The sequence below is a fragment of the Labrus mixtus genome, chromosome 9 (assembly GCF_963584025.1).
Source record: "Labrus mixtus chromosome 9, fLabMix1.1, whole genome shotgun sequence".
Classification (NCBI taxonomy): domain Eukaryota; kingdom Metazoa; phylum Chordata; class Actinopteri; order Labriformes; family Labridae; genus Labrus; species Labrus mixtus.
Window position 1 is genome coordinate 16932504 of NC_083620.1, and position 14905 is coordinate 16947408.

At 38.2% G+C, this 14905-nt stretch overlaps 2 protein-coding genes across 3 annotated transcripts; one reads left to right on the plus strand and one right to left on the minus strand.

Moving 5' to 3' along the window:
- Positions 1 to 99: 99 nt before the first annotated feature.
- med29 (mediator complex subunit 29) lies at positions 100 to 1655 on the minus strand. 2 transcript variants are annotated; one of them, XM_061046595.1, is made up of 4 exons: positions 1454 to 1655; positions 1267 to 1325; positions 1088 to 1193; positions 100 to 629 (listed from the first exon to the last, which is right to left on the minus strand). In XM_061046595.1, the coding sequence occupies exons 1-4, from the start codon at positions 1625 to 1627 to the stop codon at positions 402 to 404; spliced, it is 567 nt and encodes a 188-aa protein (XP_060902578.1). In that variant the 5' UTR covers positions 1628 to 1655; the 3' UTR covers positions 100 to 401. The 2 variants fall into 2 exon arrangements, with proteins under 2 accessions (XP_060902578.1, XP_060902579.1); XM_061046596.1 differs by having other exon boundaries at positions 1088 to 1172; positions 1454 to 1652.
- A 2195-nt stretch (positions 1656 to 3850) lies between these two features.
- ppp2r1bb (protein phosphatase 2, regulatory subunit A, beta b) lies at positions 3851 to 14905 on the plus strand. The gene is made up of 15 exons (XM_061046583.1): positions 3851 to 4006; positions 4670 to 4760; positions 4978 to 5078; positions 5478 to 5710; positions 5871 to 6018; positions 6134 to 6289; positions 7876 to 7990; positions 8140 to 8210; positions 9856 to 9990; positions 10969 to 11142; positions 11315 to 11375; positions 12615 to 12769; positions 12895 to 13037; positions 13157 to 13248; positions 13360 to 14905. Exons 1-15 carry the CDS (start codon positions 3929 to 3931, stop codon positions 13374 to 13376), a joined length of 1770 nt encoding a protein of 589 aa, XP_060902566.1. The 5' UTR covers positions 3851 to 3928; the 3' UTR covers positions 13377 to 14905.

Consider the following 14905-nt stretch of genomic DNA (forward strand, 5'->3'; position numbering starts at 1 on the left):
TGTCAATCACACTCAAACGTTAAAGCCTCACCAGCAACATTTAAAACATTTAACAAACAAGACTTAATTTGTGCATCTTAAATAACCAGAAAACATTAGTATCAGTGGAAAGGTTTTCATATTTAATACAAATAAGCTACAAAAGACGTGAATTTTGAGTTGGCAGAACTCTGGCACCACCTGCTGGTCATCTTAGGATATGACTTGTCAGGAATATTTACAGTGCTTACAAGACACAACACTTATACAAAAGAAATATTAACCAAATATACAGGATCTTGACAAATAAAACAGCATCCTATGTTTGAGTTAATGGGATAGCCCCTTGTATGAAATTCATCATAAACTTCATCTCGATTTCTCAAGGAAAGCAGAGACCATTCCAAAAGTCAGGTGTGGTTCTACATGATTCCCTGAGGCTGTCCCTTTCCTGCGATCTTCTTTGAACACTCCAGCAAAGCATTGTGGATATCCTTGGCGCAGGATATCTGAGACTTGATCATGCCGAGGTACTGGGCATAAGACATGGACTCTGTCTGCACCGTGTCAGGCTTGGTGGCTGTAGGGACCAGGTTGGGCGAATGTTTGGCGCTGTCGATGCTCTGGGAGAGGCACTCATAGGCCAGCCGCTTCACAGAAAAGAGACGAGGTTAGTTTGTGAAGAACATTATACAGACACAATATATGTGGCTGTTGTGTTTAACATACAGCTGAGTTTTCACTAATGACTGCCCATGACATCATTCAATCTTGTCTTAATGAAATAAATGTATATTTTACTGCTTTTATCGGCACCTTGTTATCGGCATGCTTGACATAACTGTAATCATTGTTTAAGATAAAATCTGATCGTTATTATGGGACAGTGGCTCAGCTCATGTTAAACAGAGCGTTTTATTTACTTTTCTATATTAAAAAAAAAGGAAAGAAACAGAAGATTTGAGTTGAATTATTCTTAAAATCTAGAAATCAGAGAGTAAAGAAAATGTTTTTTTCCTAACTGTATAATCTGAGAGATGATCAATGATGTGCAATCAAAATGTTTTGGATTCATAACATTTTGTTTTGTGTGTCTTGCGTTTCTTACCAAGCACAGCTCCAGTTGATCGCACAGGGCATAAAACTCCTCCAGGCTTTTGTCAAAGCGCTGCACAGAGGTGTCGCTGCTTTTGCTAAACCAGAGGAAACATTGGCTGATTAAAAAAAAAAACTAAGAAACCTGACCATCATTGAAAAGAACCTCCAGGCCCAGGCCCGGTTACTTACATGCCGTTGTCAATTGATGTGTTATGGGCCAAATTCATGGAGGCAATCTTCATTAAATTCTGAAAAATAACAATAAAATAAAATGTCTATTAGATCACATTTCAGCTGATATCATGTATTTGTGAAGCTATAGTAGTTCGACCATGAATTCCAACTTTGGCTCCGCAGACCGAGATGTTTGTGTTACCTGCAGACTCTCCTTCAGCTGTGGAATTAACATCTTAAATCTGTGAACTGGGTCAAAGTCCTGCTGTTGGCTCAACTGTTGTTGCTGCTGCTGCTGTTGTTGTTGTAATGAATTCGGTTGTTGTAATACGGGTTGAGCCATCGGTCCACCGGGCTGTTGTTGCTGGGACGCCATCTTGCCCCGGCTCTGACGCACAACGCCGGAAAATATTTCAATATCCGGTCTGTCTTTTCCACAATAAGAGCGTCCTCATATATACACAGCATTTTATTCTCTCCCGAAAATTAACTCCTATATATCTATCGTCAAATTGTTATGGCAAGCCGTTCAGGAAATTAATATATTGAATGAAACTTTGAATATATGGAATGAAACTCTGAATATATTGAATGAAACTTTGAATATATTGAATGAAACTTTGAATATATGGAATGAAACTTTTAATTTATGGAATGAAACTTTGAATATATGGAATGAAACTCTGAATATATTGAATGAAACTTTGAATATATTGAATGAAACTTTGAATATATGGAATGAAACTCTGAATATATTGAATGAAACTTTGAATATATTGAATGAAACTTTGAATATATGGAATGAAACTTTTAATTTATGGAATGAAACTTTGAATATATGGAATGAAACTTTGAATATATTGAATGAAACTCTGAATATATTGAATGAAACTTTGAATATATGGAATGAAACTCTGAATATATTGAATGAAACTTTGAATATATTGAATGAAACTTTGAATATATGGAATTAAACTTTGAATTTATGGAATGAAACTTTGAATATATTGAATGAAACTCTGAATATATTGAATGAAACTTTGAATATATGGAATGGAAGTCCGTTGTGTTATTTCAGCTTACATCTCAGTAAGAGACAAAACAAAATCCCTAAAGCTGGATGCACAAGGTGCGCTCAGCCATGTTTTTGTTGAGTATTACTACTCATACGCAGTAAAAGTGTTCCAATAATTGATGATCTTCAAGGTGAAGCTTTCTACATTCCACATTATTCATATCATTTTGAGTATTAACAGCTGCTTCAAAAGAGTTTTGAAGTGCAACAAAGTATTAGTATATTTCAGCTGATGTCATTTTGCAAAACCAGCAAATTCAGCAGGGTGTCTTTTTGATGACAACAATGAAACTGGTGGATTTGGAGAATTGAAATCAGCTTCCATTCAATATATTCAGACTTCATTCAATATATTCAGACTTCATTCAATATATTCAGACTTCATTCCATATATTCAAACTTCATTCAATATATTAATTTCCTTAACGGCTTGCCATAAATTGTTGATTTGTGTTATATAAAATGCATATCATGATAAGGTTTGTAGATTAATCAAATGCGTTTATGAGTTACCGTTCACAACCATAATGTTTTTATCCAGTCAACCAACTCCTCACCTCTCCCCCAACCTCTGCTCCTCTCTATAGAAGACAAATGGTAGGCAAAAGGGGAGAACATTTAACAACAAACACCTTTGAATGAATTACGGAACTTAGAAATTTGAATACATTAGACAATCTGATATTATCATTTTCTATATTTTTTACTGATCCATATCTAGACTGTATTTAGGTGATTGTGTGGCTGCAGTACATTTTATCACCTTAAATATGCGTATGGCTTTGTGTCTATTATAGCCACTATTAGACTATAAAAATCAATGATTGTCAACATTGCTGATTTTATTTTCATTTCATGACCATTATCTCAGTGCAAATAAGAACATCATTGTCATTTACTTTGTAGTATTGGTAGAGTTCTCCCATCTTGCTTAATCTCAAACCTATAGTATGTTTTCGGAGCCAGAAGTGACACATTTGGATACACGGTGGATACTGATTAACTCTGTGCTGGTTTACAGGTCTTGGCCTGTTATAAACGTGTCAATCACAGGTAAACTAAAATAAACATGATGATATCATTAAGTAAAATCAAACTAAAGAAGTTTCTTCTTCTTTTTTTTTCTTTCTAATTTTGAGTCCTTTTTTCCAGCCAGAGGAGTCTCCCTCTACTGGCCATCAGAAACAATGCAGGTTATTCTGCTTTGGCTTCAATTTTGAAACTATTATTGTTTTTAAGTCTGCCATTTCTCATGTAGACTTCGGTTTATAATCCCATTATCATAACCAAACCCCTGTAACTGAGAGCAAACATTTTTAGATTCAGAAATGCAAATGTACTGTAATTTAAATTCAGACAATATAGCTGTAAAACCATGTTGTAATTATGATAATATTTAGTTTTCAGAGATCAGAGGTACTGATATAATTACACTTTTACAATTTTCAGTCATTTTCTTAGTGAGACTTGCTCCCGACGGTTTTCTTCGTGGAGTCTTGAATGCAGCAGCGGAGAAGGGAGGGCCCTGCAGCCGCTCGTCTCCAGGAGAAACCCCGTAGTGCATCACAACAGCGCCATTCGATAACTGCAACAGTGTCCAAAATGGCAGGAGCTGATGGAGACGACTCTCTGTACCCTATCGCCGTTCTCATCGACGAACTGCGTAATGAGGACGTGCAGGTAACACCACTAGTTTTTACTTTAATCTTTATTTACAATTTCGAGCAGTTTTAAGTATTCTCTCAGTCGGTCGCCTGAATACCAACTCGCTAACTAGCACAAGTGCTAGCTAACGCTCCCGGGCCGAGGCCTATCTGCAGCTTTCCCGACGGGCGCACCCTGTCTTTCCAACATAGCTGGCTAAGTCGGTGGCTTGATTACATTTTTTGGTCTGTAATAATGTTAATTGTACATGTAGTATGACTTTTTGGTGCTTCTATCAGCTGGACTATAATGAGATTCAAATGAATTGGGTTAGACAAACCTACCGGGTCATTGGTTTAGCCGCTGTTGCTAACCAGCTTTAATTGACAAACCGGAGAGTTAGCAGTCGATACAGCGGGGCTGTGAAGGCCGCGATTTGACATGACTGACTATTGCTGTCCTATTTATTCATTGTTAATGAATTTTACATGTTACAAGTCAAAGCTGGGTAACGATAGCTTTCTCACGTCGACGTTTCTTACTGCGGAGACGCTGGCTGAAGGCGAGATAGTAATGATAACACTTTTATTATTATTATTGTTATAATGTGTGTTAGGCATGCTGTTTTCTTATCGTCAGGCATTAAATACCGTTTTGTTGCACAAATTTAACTAAAGTGTGTTTAAACTATGTACACAGTTACGACTGAACAGCATCAAGAAGCTGTCCACAATTGCTTTGGCTCTCGGTGTGGAGAGGACCCGCACCGAACTCCTACCTTTCCTCACAGGTAATAAAGTCATTCATGTAACTTGTTAAAATCACATGATGTTTGACACCGCAGTTATTAACTGAGTGCTGCTTTGATATGGACGTTACATGATCCTTTTTAACGTGTTGAACATTTTCAATCTGTTGTTACACTGTAACTTTACACAGTTACACCGTGAGACCTGACTACATGTACACGCATTTATTTTTTAACAAATCTTCCTGTCATCATTTAGACACCATCTATGATGAAGATGAAGTGCTGCTGGCCTTGGCTGAGCAGCTTGGCAATTTCACTATGTTGGTTGGAGGACCAGAGTACGTCCACTGTCTCTTGGTGAGTGACTGGAGAGTGAATTTCAAATATAATTTATCAGAGGACAGTTCACGACCTGTAATAAAGTACAGGTAAAAAAAACAACAACCTATAGAGCGTTTTGGGTTTTAAAAATAGCATTATTTTACATTTCTGACACTGCCTGACATCCTAGATGAGTGGAATAAATGGTGAAAACCGCTGCCAATTTTAATTGCTATATAGATGACTTCCTCTTAGATCAACCTAACCTACAATATATCATTTGTTATAAGTGTCTAAATATTGGCATAATTGAAATGATCCCCTGCCTTTACGTTCATTTTAATTAAAGTAAAAACAGTACACACCTTTATGTCTAATAGAGCATTGTTGAAAGATACTGACCCCATCTAACCCTTTTTCCTTTGTGATATGCAGCCTCCTCTGGAGAGCCTTGCTACAGTGGAGGAGACAGTAGTCAGAGATAAAGCTGTTGAGTCCCTGCGGAAGATCTCTCAAGAGCACTCTCCAGTTGACTTGGAGGTCCACTTTGAGCCCTTGGTCAAGCGGCTGGCAAGTGGTGACTGGTTCACTTCTCGTACATCTGCCTGCGGTCTCTTCAGTGTCTGTTATCCTCGTGTCTCCAGCACTGTCAAGGCTGAGATCCGTCAGTAAGTGGCTTTTCAACAAAGAGAAACATTTCATTCAATCTAAACCTCCATTTTCTCATTGCATTCTGTACAATATTGAAAAATGGCATATCATTTAGTGTAGCACCAGATGTTTTGTCAGTTTTTCTATGTCTGATATACTGTTTGTTGCTGTCTCTAGGCATTTTCGCACCTTGTGTTCGGATGATACTCCTATGGTGCGTCGTGCTGCAGCATCTAAACTTGGAGAGTTTGCCAAAGTCCTGGAGCTGGATTATGTAAAAAGTGACATTATTTCCCTCTTCACTGCTCTGGCCTCTGATGAGCAGGTATGAAAACTTGCCTTCCTTCTTCAGTGCCTAAACTGCAGTAGCATTCAATGTGTCCATGTCCTTTAAAGTTTATTTGACTGTTAAACTGTTATGATTACTTTTCTATTTTCAGGACTCAGTGCGGCTGCTTGCAGTGGAGGCTTGTGTCAGCATTGCCACACTGCTGCCTCAGGAGGACCTTGAGACACTTGTGATGCCAACCCTGCGTCAGGCAGCAGAAGACAAATCCTGGAGGGTCCGCTACATGGTGGCTGACAAGTTCTCTGAGGTAAGCAGTCAACTTCCTCTCGCTTGCTGTATGCCTGGTAAAGTGTCAGCATTTAGAAAGAAACAATGGGCACCTGCTTTTTGTAAAATGGCTCAAGGCCTTGACTAATGTTCTTCCAGAGTGCACACATGTTCCCAGACCAAGACCAAATGATGTTTGAGCCTTGGCTTATATCACTTCCCAGTATATGGTAAAAATTCAATTCATTAAAAATGTGTAAGTGTAATTTGGCAGCCTGTGCAATAAATTAGAAGAATGGGTGTTTACTCTGTAGTTTGTATGGATCTGTTATTGAGATATAGTCTAATTTAAAACCAATATGTGATAATAAAAGAGACATAGACAGCTGAAGAATTCAAAATGTCTTTGTATTTAAAGATATTTTTTATTTATTTAAGGCCACCCATCTGCTGGCAAGTTTTGGTAAAATTCAGTTAATCCCATCTGTAAACTTGATTCAGAAAACACTTCCATTTAATTAAAAATCATTCTGGGCTAATATGTTGATGAAAATATTTGAAACAGTGAAATCTGACAGGCACTAAAGATTTGTAGCCTTCAAGTCTGAAGCATGTTCTTTAACTGAGCAGTGTGAGAGCCTTCTTAATCTGTGAAGTATTAAAAAATGTAGTCACAGGAAAAGTCAAATCCAAATAAAGGATAACAGATTGTATATCTTAACGATGAAATGTGTGTTTTTCACCTTAAGCAAAAAGTCCAAATGTTAAAGTTATTATAAAATAAGCAGAAGTTTTCACATTTTTTGACTGTATTAAAGACTCTGAACATGCCATCGGAGGGCTGAAAGCAGACTCAGTGACATTACAAGGTCTACTTTGAAATTCAATACGATTCTTGTCAAGACAAATCATTTAAAAAAATCTTCGACCAGGACACTTTGCTGACTCTTACAAACGGGTTTACTTTGTGCTAGCACCACACATATTTTTACCTGAAACACAGGACGAATTCACTGAAGTCTGTTCTTCTTTACCTGCTACAAAACAGTTGTTACCAGGGCAGCCATGATATATACACTGTTGCAGCACAGGGTAACTTGCCAACAAATTAATTACTGGGGAGAAACAAAAAAATTGTACAAGAAAAATAAGTGTCAGAAGTGGATAATTGAATGGACTGATGTACTAACCCCCATCAATCCCACTTTGTTGTGGCATCTGAGACATTTCAGGAATTGATATCATTATAAAGTTCAAGACAAATGACAGATTTTTTAAATTTTTTCTAATTTGTTTGAAGTATAACGTCGGACACTAAACTAGCTATAACACTTATGTCACCTGTTATATACAGGGACCGTAGGCATGTGTTAAGTATCATGACTTCATTCCCCAACCACTGAGAGAACCATTTTTTTTAAAAAGACAATTTATATCAATGTCAAGGCCACCCGAAATATTTAGATCCCCACAGCCAACATTTACCTTGTATTCAACATGAGGTTATTCAATTCTCTGTCTGTATGTTTAACAGCTCACTATTATCCATACCATCTTTCTGCAAATGCATATTCTAAACATGCGTGTTAAGATATTGAGACATGTTGCCTTTTTTTGTGGTTTTAGCTCCAGAAAGCAGTTGGGCCAGAGATCACCAAGAACGACCTGGTCCCAGCCTTCCAGAATCTTTTGAAGGACTGTGAAGCTGAGGTCCGTGCTGCTGCAGCCAACAAAGTCAAAGGTCCGTTTTTTTTTTACACACTAGTTAACGCATCAAGGACAGTTGTTGAAATCTAGGATGTCATGGTTTAAATTTAAGTTCTTGTATTTCCTTATTTTCATTCCTGTTCCATATCTTATTGACATTCTACCCTTTTTCTTCTTTGTTAGAATTCTGCGAGAATCTCCCAGAGGACAGTCGTGAGCAAATCATTATGACTCACATTCTGCCCTGTGTCAAGGTAAAAATTTGTTGTGAGTTATAAAAACACAGAGAAGGCATAGAAGCATTATCTTGTAATGGTTTTCCCTTAAGCGTTTATGCAGATGTGTTAATATTTTGTCCTCCTTCATGAGACTGTGCTTGTTTTTACAACCTGGGTGTACTCCTTTTTAATGTTGGGCCTTTACTACTTTGAAAGTGATAATATTTTATTTACCAAATCAAATACTGGCACTTAAATGTAGTGATGGGTCCAATAAGACGAGCAACCAAAGTAAACCCAAGCAGCATTATCTGAAGCAAACATTCATAAAAAACGTGAAAAAGTGTCTACTAAAAACAGTACGTCATATTATATTTGCACAAAAAAAAAAAATCAGGTGTGTTTACAAACAGAACCAGAAAGCTGCCTCATTAAGCTGCATTCAAATCTATAACACATTTAAAAATGAATTTGTCACAGAACAAAGGTCTAATCTTTACTCAACTAAAGAGTAAAGATATTAACATGATTTTTGCATTTGAGGTGACTTGTTAGCACTGACATGAAATACTAAAAAAATGAATTCAAAAAAAAGTTGTTAATGAGTATATTTTGGCAACATACTGGACAGAACAAAGGGCGGTTAAAGTTTGAGAAAGGAAAATATTTTTATTAGATTATGTGCGTACACACTTAAACTCATTCAGTACACAGCATTTACATCGGGGGGGAAAAGGAGAAATGGTCAAAATTAGAAACGGCACACCTTGATAATTGTAAGATTGTCTCTTATCTAACCCTAAATGCTTATAACATAATTTGTAGGCTGCTTTAGAGCAGAAAGTGATGCTTTATGTCTGACTGCCAGTGCAGGTCAGATTTTGAACAGCAGGTGGCAATGTTGTTGTACTTTTCTTTGCTAAGTACAACTGTGTTCCAAGGATTAATAAGTCTTAAATCTTTGCAATCTTTTATTTTTTTAATTCACGAATGGATATGTTAAGTCCATGTAGACCTGCTTTGTTTTTTAAATTCCTGAATCTTTAACTGTTGTTTGTAAAAAGTAAAGATAAGTGTCAACGGTAACAGTGCTTACCCTGTCAACATATCAACAGTGGAATAAATATTTACAGGTCACAATAAACTGATGAAAAAACCTACAAAGCTGTAAAAATGTAATATTATGATAACTTGCATTTCCCTTGATACTAAGCACACAGAGTAGATGACCTGCCAAGACTGTTAGGCATGCTGCTAGAGAATTAGTACATTGTAGAATAATAGAAAATGACATCCTCAAAAGTGCCCCAGTGCCTTAAGTACTTGTATTATCATGAGATATTTGTTGAATTAGTCATGTTTGATATCAGTAAACATGACAGGTTGGTCGATCATTTCAGTTCCACTTGTATATGTTTTGCCATTATTGTTTCTATTCACATATTTGAACTTATCCCCCCCCCAGCAGATAACTACAATGGCATTGTGTTTGATGTCTGCACTAGTATTAAGTGCCCATTGCTGTGTATTTATACATGGTAGTAAATTATAGTGTCCCTCTGTGCACTGTGTTGTAAATATGACTTATAGCAGTAGTGTTGATGTTTGTTTACAATTTTTCAGTCTTAACTACTTGTTTGTGTTGATCTCTCTGTCTCCTGTGTGTCTTGTCCCTGACCAGGAACTTGTCTCAGACACAAACCAGCATGTGAAGTCAGCTCTGGCTTCAGTCATTATGGGCCTGTCGACCATCCTTGGAAAGGACAACACAATAGAGCACTTACTGCCACTTTTCCTGGCTCAGCTCAAGGACGAGGTAAAGGAAATGCACACTTGTAATTGTGGGCCCTACTTTCTTGTTTATAATTTACACAACTGGGTTTAATTATCTTCAGGCAGTTGTTACATTGAGAACAAAAGCTTCCTGTGAGGTGAAGTTTGACCAACTTCCTTTGGCCCTGAGTGATCAGCATGGCTGAGACATGGTAAAGCCACTTAGCCACAGTCACCAGACGTACCTGTCTGTCACCTGGCTTGGTCGGAGGGTGACTTACAAAGACTGAGACCTAACAATTAGACTCAATTGTTGTGTCTGGGAGGAATATTTAAATGGTGCACTCAGTGCAACTGTGTAATGCAGTAATGCTTATTACATTTGATAGGTACAGAAGTAAGCAGCAAGCAGTAGGTGTTGGTATTAACCTGTCAAAGTATTTTTTAGAAAGCATGTGATAACACGTATAGGTTCACATAACAGTTGTAGCTTAACACTTTGTCCAATTAAAACATTTCCATCACATGAATTTGTGTGATGAAATTACAGTTTGGCAGGTTAAACACAAAGACATTTAAATGTTTTTGATTGCTTGAGGCTGACAGTTCTTCTAGTACTTCCCTTCTTCCTATTTAAAGAAGGCCCCATTTCCTCACAGCAAAAAGCACCAAGACCAAGAGTCTAATTGGATTACAGTCCAAAGTGACAGCTTTGGCATGACAATTTCAATACTTCAAGGTACATCTCAAAGGGTCACTGTGTCTTATTTGCTTACTTTGCTCCCACTCTGTAAACAAGTGTTACTTACTGTCAAACTATTGGTTGTGTCTGTTTGTCACCGGAGGATAAAACGTTTTGTGTGACTAAAGGGGCTTTGCTTGTTCACTTTAAAGGTAAGGAGGTTTTTATAAGGTATGACGTTTGAGATGAATATGCTTTGACTAACACCTGAATATCGTGCTGTGATGAAGGAGAGCTGATTAACCTGAGATGCTCATCTTGATTACTTTTCTGTTACAGTGCCCTGAGGTGCGTTTAAACATCATCTCCAACCTTGACTGTGTGAATGAGGTGATTGGCATTCGTCAGCTCTCCCAGTCACTCCTGCCGGCCATTGTGGAATTGGCAGAGGATGCAAAGTGGAGGGTTCGCCTTGCCATCATAGAGTATATGCCCCTGTTGGCAGGACAGCTGGTGAGTCACTGAGTCCAGGAACATTAAAGGCCATATAAAATATGTTAGGTCTTTCTAATTAGTACTATGCATATTACCAGGAAAATCAGAAAAGTACAGAGGACTTTAGGAATGATTTGACTTAAGACATTCAGGAATAAGCTCTAATTACAATGTGTCTGTTTTTGCCCAGGGAGTCGAGTTCTTTGATGAGAAACTCAACACCCTCTGTATGGCCTGGCTCATCGACCATGGTAAGACATTCTAATGGGATACATTTTTCAAAGCAGTTATTTTGGATTAGAAGAAGTTTGTAAAATAGAAATCATTGTACAAAACAGTTGTTTTTACAGAAATGATTTGGGGGGAGGTAACTTTTTTTTTATCCGTTTGCAGTTTGTCCCACTTCTTAACAAAACACAGAGTCCTTATTTTGAAGTATCTTGTATATAATTTCTACATGTTATTTTTCCACAACACACTTCAGCAAGGTTGTAATAGCAGTCAATGTTGGGTAGGGTTTAGTTAGGGCTGAGATGTGGTTCTGCAGTGCTCTGCCATCATTCTAATAGGAGGTTGAAAGGAGGCCTACATTTACAATATATAAAGAGCAGTGTGAAAAATAATGGCTTGATGAGTTTGATCAGAATTAGTGTAACTGTGGGATGGTTAAGCTACTCTTATGTACATTCAAATTTTCCTGTATATATTACTGAACTTCCTTGTTTTTAACTTCGGTTAATGTAGGCCACAGCCTGTTATATAGAAGCTGTACACGATAGGGTTCAAACTTGATGTTTGGTCACTCTGGGTGAGTCTAACTGAGCTTGTTTGCAGTGGGAGCTTCTCTTTCCTGCAGTATGGGAGACATTTTTCACCTATATTCAAATGCTGTCACAGCTGTGTACTCACAGAGCTTAGCAACACACACTTCTCTATTTTATAACCTACACATTGTCTTTTGCATACATTTCCCTCTTCTATAGTGTTCTGTTCACATCAAGTTTTCTAATTAGACAGACACACGCGCACTATTGAGGACAAAGGGCCAGCTGGGTTACATCATTGGAATGCTGCTGGTGTGAGTTTCCGTACATGAGTGTGTGTGTGTTTGGCTGTGGCTGTGGCTGGGGTAAGGGCTGTGCCACCCTTACATAAGCCCTTCAAAGTCAGACAGGACTACAGAAATCAGCCCATAATCTCAGTCACTGTCTCTAACATAATGAGATCCTTTGTTTCTTTGTACATGGCAACAAAACTCCATGATTTCTGCTGTTTGATGAAAGTTAAATTGGATGTTTCTGGGTGAATTCTCTGATGCCCAAGACTAACATTTGGCTAGAAGTTTAAATTATATGAATAAAGTCTACACAATTCCAATGTTTCCAGTTTCCCTTACAGTTGGCATTTGTTTCTATATAAATCAAGTGAAGTATGTTTACAGACTCTTTTCAGGGACAGCATTCATACTATACTTTGTCACTGTTTTGTAGTGTATGCCATCCGTGAGGCAGCCACCTGTAATCTGATGAAGCTGGTGGAGAAGTTTGGGGCTGAATGGGCTCAGAACACCATCGTGCCTAAAGTGCTGGGCATGGCCAATGACCCCAATTACCTCCACAGAATGACTACTCTATTCTGCATCAATGTGAGTCATTAGCATCTCCTATTAACCTGCTCTCATGATAAGGTCTGAAACTATATTATTTCTTCTTTAAAGTTTTCTGTAAATTTGAATTACTGTCTCTATTGACCACTGGTATTCTGTCTCAGGCTTTGTCAGAGGCATGTGGTCAGGATATCACCACTAAGCAGATGCTTCCAGTGGTCCTAAAGATGTCCAATGACCAGGTGGCAAACGTACGCTTCAACGTAGCAAAGTCCCTTCAGAAGATTGGCCCAGTCCTTGACAGCAAGTATGTCATTTTTAAAATTTCATTTCAATGTGACAAAAATGTGCATTGACTCATAAATGAAGAACCTGCTTTGATAGTTTGTCAAAAAAAATGTGCCTCCTTCTTTCTCTGTCTCTCAGTGCCCTTCAGTCCGAAGTGAAGCCAGTGCTGGAGAAACTGGCCACAGACACAGACATGGATGTCAAGTACTTTGCCCAGGAGGCAATCAGTGGTAGGTTATTTTATTAACTTGATGACATTTAGAATGAGATGAATCATCTTTAGCATGCTTTAGAAAATGATTTGAGTAAAACTCTGATTTTCTTTTTGTCCTTTTTTTCAGTTCTGGCCCTAGCATAAACCAACCCCACATCTCTAAATCAGACAACCACCCAAAACAACAACGCAAACACTTTTACAAGATATTTATTGATGTTCAGGAACAACTGGTAAATGTATAGAGAAAAGCTGTTAACAATGGTTTTATCTTTTTCTTTTTATCTTTTGTTTAATCCATGTCAAGGCATAGCACAGGCTTCTACGTTAACCTCTCTTTGCGGTAAATGGGTGTTAAAAACTAAAGCAAAGTGTGATGAACTTGCATTAAGTGGTGCATGCTGACTTATGTGCTACTGTACTAGCTAGGCATTGCTAACCAGAACCCCTCTCACATTCCTCCCTATTACATCATGGGCCACTGTTGTACTTCAGCCACAGTCATTGCAGCACACCACATGTCTACGTCCGTTGCACTTTTCTCCCGATGCTAGGCGCTAACTTCCATTAGCAGATGGCTCTACAAGCTGTTTATTTAGCTGTTCTTCCGCTCTCTCTGAGAGCGCTCTTTTCCCTGATACGCTTTGCTGAGAAGTGATTGAAAGGACTGCAGGTTTAGTTTATTCCACCAGACCAAACCTGTTGTCTCCTTAATGCTTCACAGAACTGTTTTGTACTACTCTGTGACAAAGAAATAATGGGATGTCCATTACTGCATGTAATCCGATGAACTCTTTCAATGATTGCATGTTCTAATCAAACTCAAATGGTGTCCTTTCCAAACTGTCCAGCAGAGTACCCCACCCCTCTGCACTGTTTGTTCTTTGCAGCAACTCAGATTGAATTGGTCAAACAAATGAATTACCTCGGCCCACTGTAATAGGAACCAGCTCAGTTGTAAAGTGTTGCTCGTAATTACTCCTCCCAAGGATTCCAAGTAACTTTTGTTATGGGAATTGGGAAGTAGTCATCAGTTGTGATTTTTGGCAAGATCTTCTCAGCATTGCTCTTAATCTGTGTGCCATTGATTTTGAGTGATTTGATAGCGGTGGTGTTTTCTTTTAGTACGCCTGGGTAAACTACTGTCAACTGTCCTGTATTTTTTTGTAAAGCCACTCTATTCTAAATAGACTTCATTTGTAAAGACTGCGACAAACAAAACCAAGACACATGTGTCCTAGAGCCACCCAGTTTCCCCTTAAATCCATGCCAGGTCCTCTACTGTATGAGATTGCAGTGAACGTGAAGAGCCAACCAATGGTTCCTGCTTAAAAATATCTACGCGATGGAGAACAAGTGCATGTTTTTAAAGAAAGTGGGCTTGGGGAAATGGAGCATGTGTACGTAAGGCTGCATAATGTTTTATTAGGGGGTGGGAGCGCGGGTGGTTGTGGGCGGGTTGAATAAATGGATTGTATGTGTTGATAGAAGAAACTTGTTTTTCTCTGAACTTCTCCCGTTGTTCCCTTCTCCCCCTCCCCTGCCATTTTGTTTTCTTGAATAAACCCCGATTGTTGATTGTCCTGTATCACAAAGACTGTGCTTTATTTTTATTTTGAATTTCTTCACACTTGGGAAACTGTATCTTGATCTGAATAAAGTAACACAATGAA

Coding starts and splice junctions, on each gene's coding strand:
- med29 (XM_061046595.1), bottom strand. CDS start 1,627: ATGGCGTCCCAGCAACAACAGCCCGGTGGACCGATGGCTCAACCCGTA. Junction 1,326..1,453: donor AGCTGAAGGAGAGTCTGCAG/GTAACACAAACA, acceptor GTTATTTTTCAG/AATTTAATGAAGATTGCCTC. Junction 630..1,087: donor ATCAACTGGAGCTGTGCTTG/GTAAGAAACGCA, acceptor TTTTCTGTGAAG/CGGCTGGCCTATGAGTGCCT.
- ppp2r1bb (XM_061046583.1), top strand. CDS start 3,929: ATGGCAGGAGCTGATGGAGACGACTCTCTGTACCCTATCGCCGTTCTC. Junction 6,019..6,133: donor CTCTGGCCTCTGATGAGCAG/GTATGAAAACTT, acceptor TTCTATTTTCAG/GACTCAGTGCGGCTGCTTGC. Junction 11,376..12,614: donor GGCCTGGCTCATCGACCATG/GTAAGACATTCT, acceptor ACTGTTTTGTAG/TGTATGCCATCCGTGAGGCA.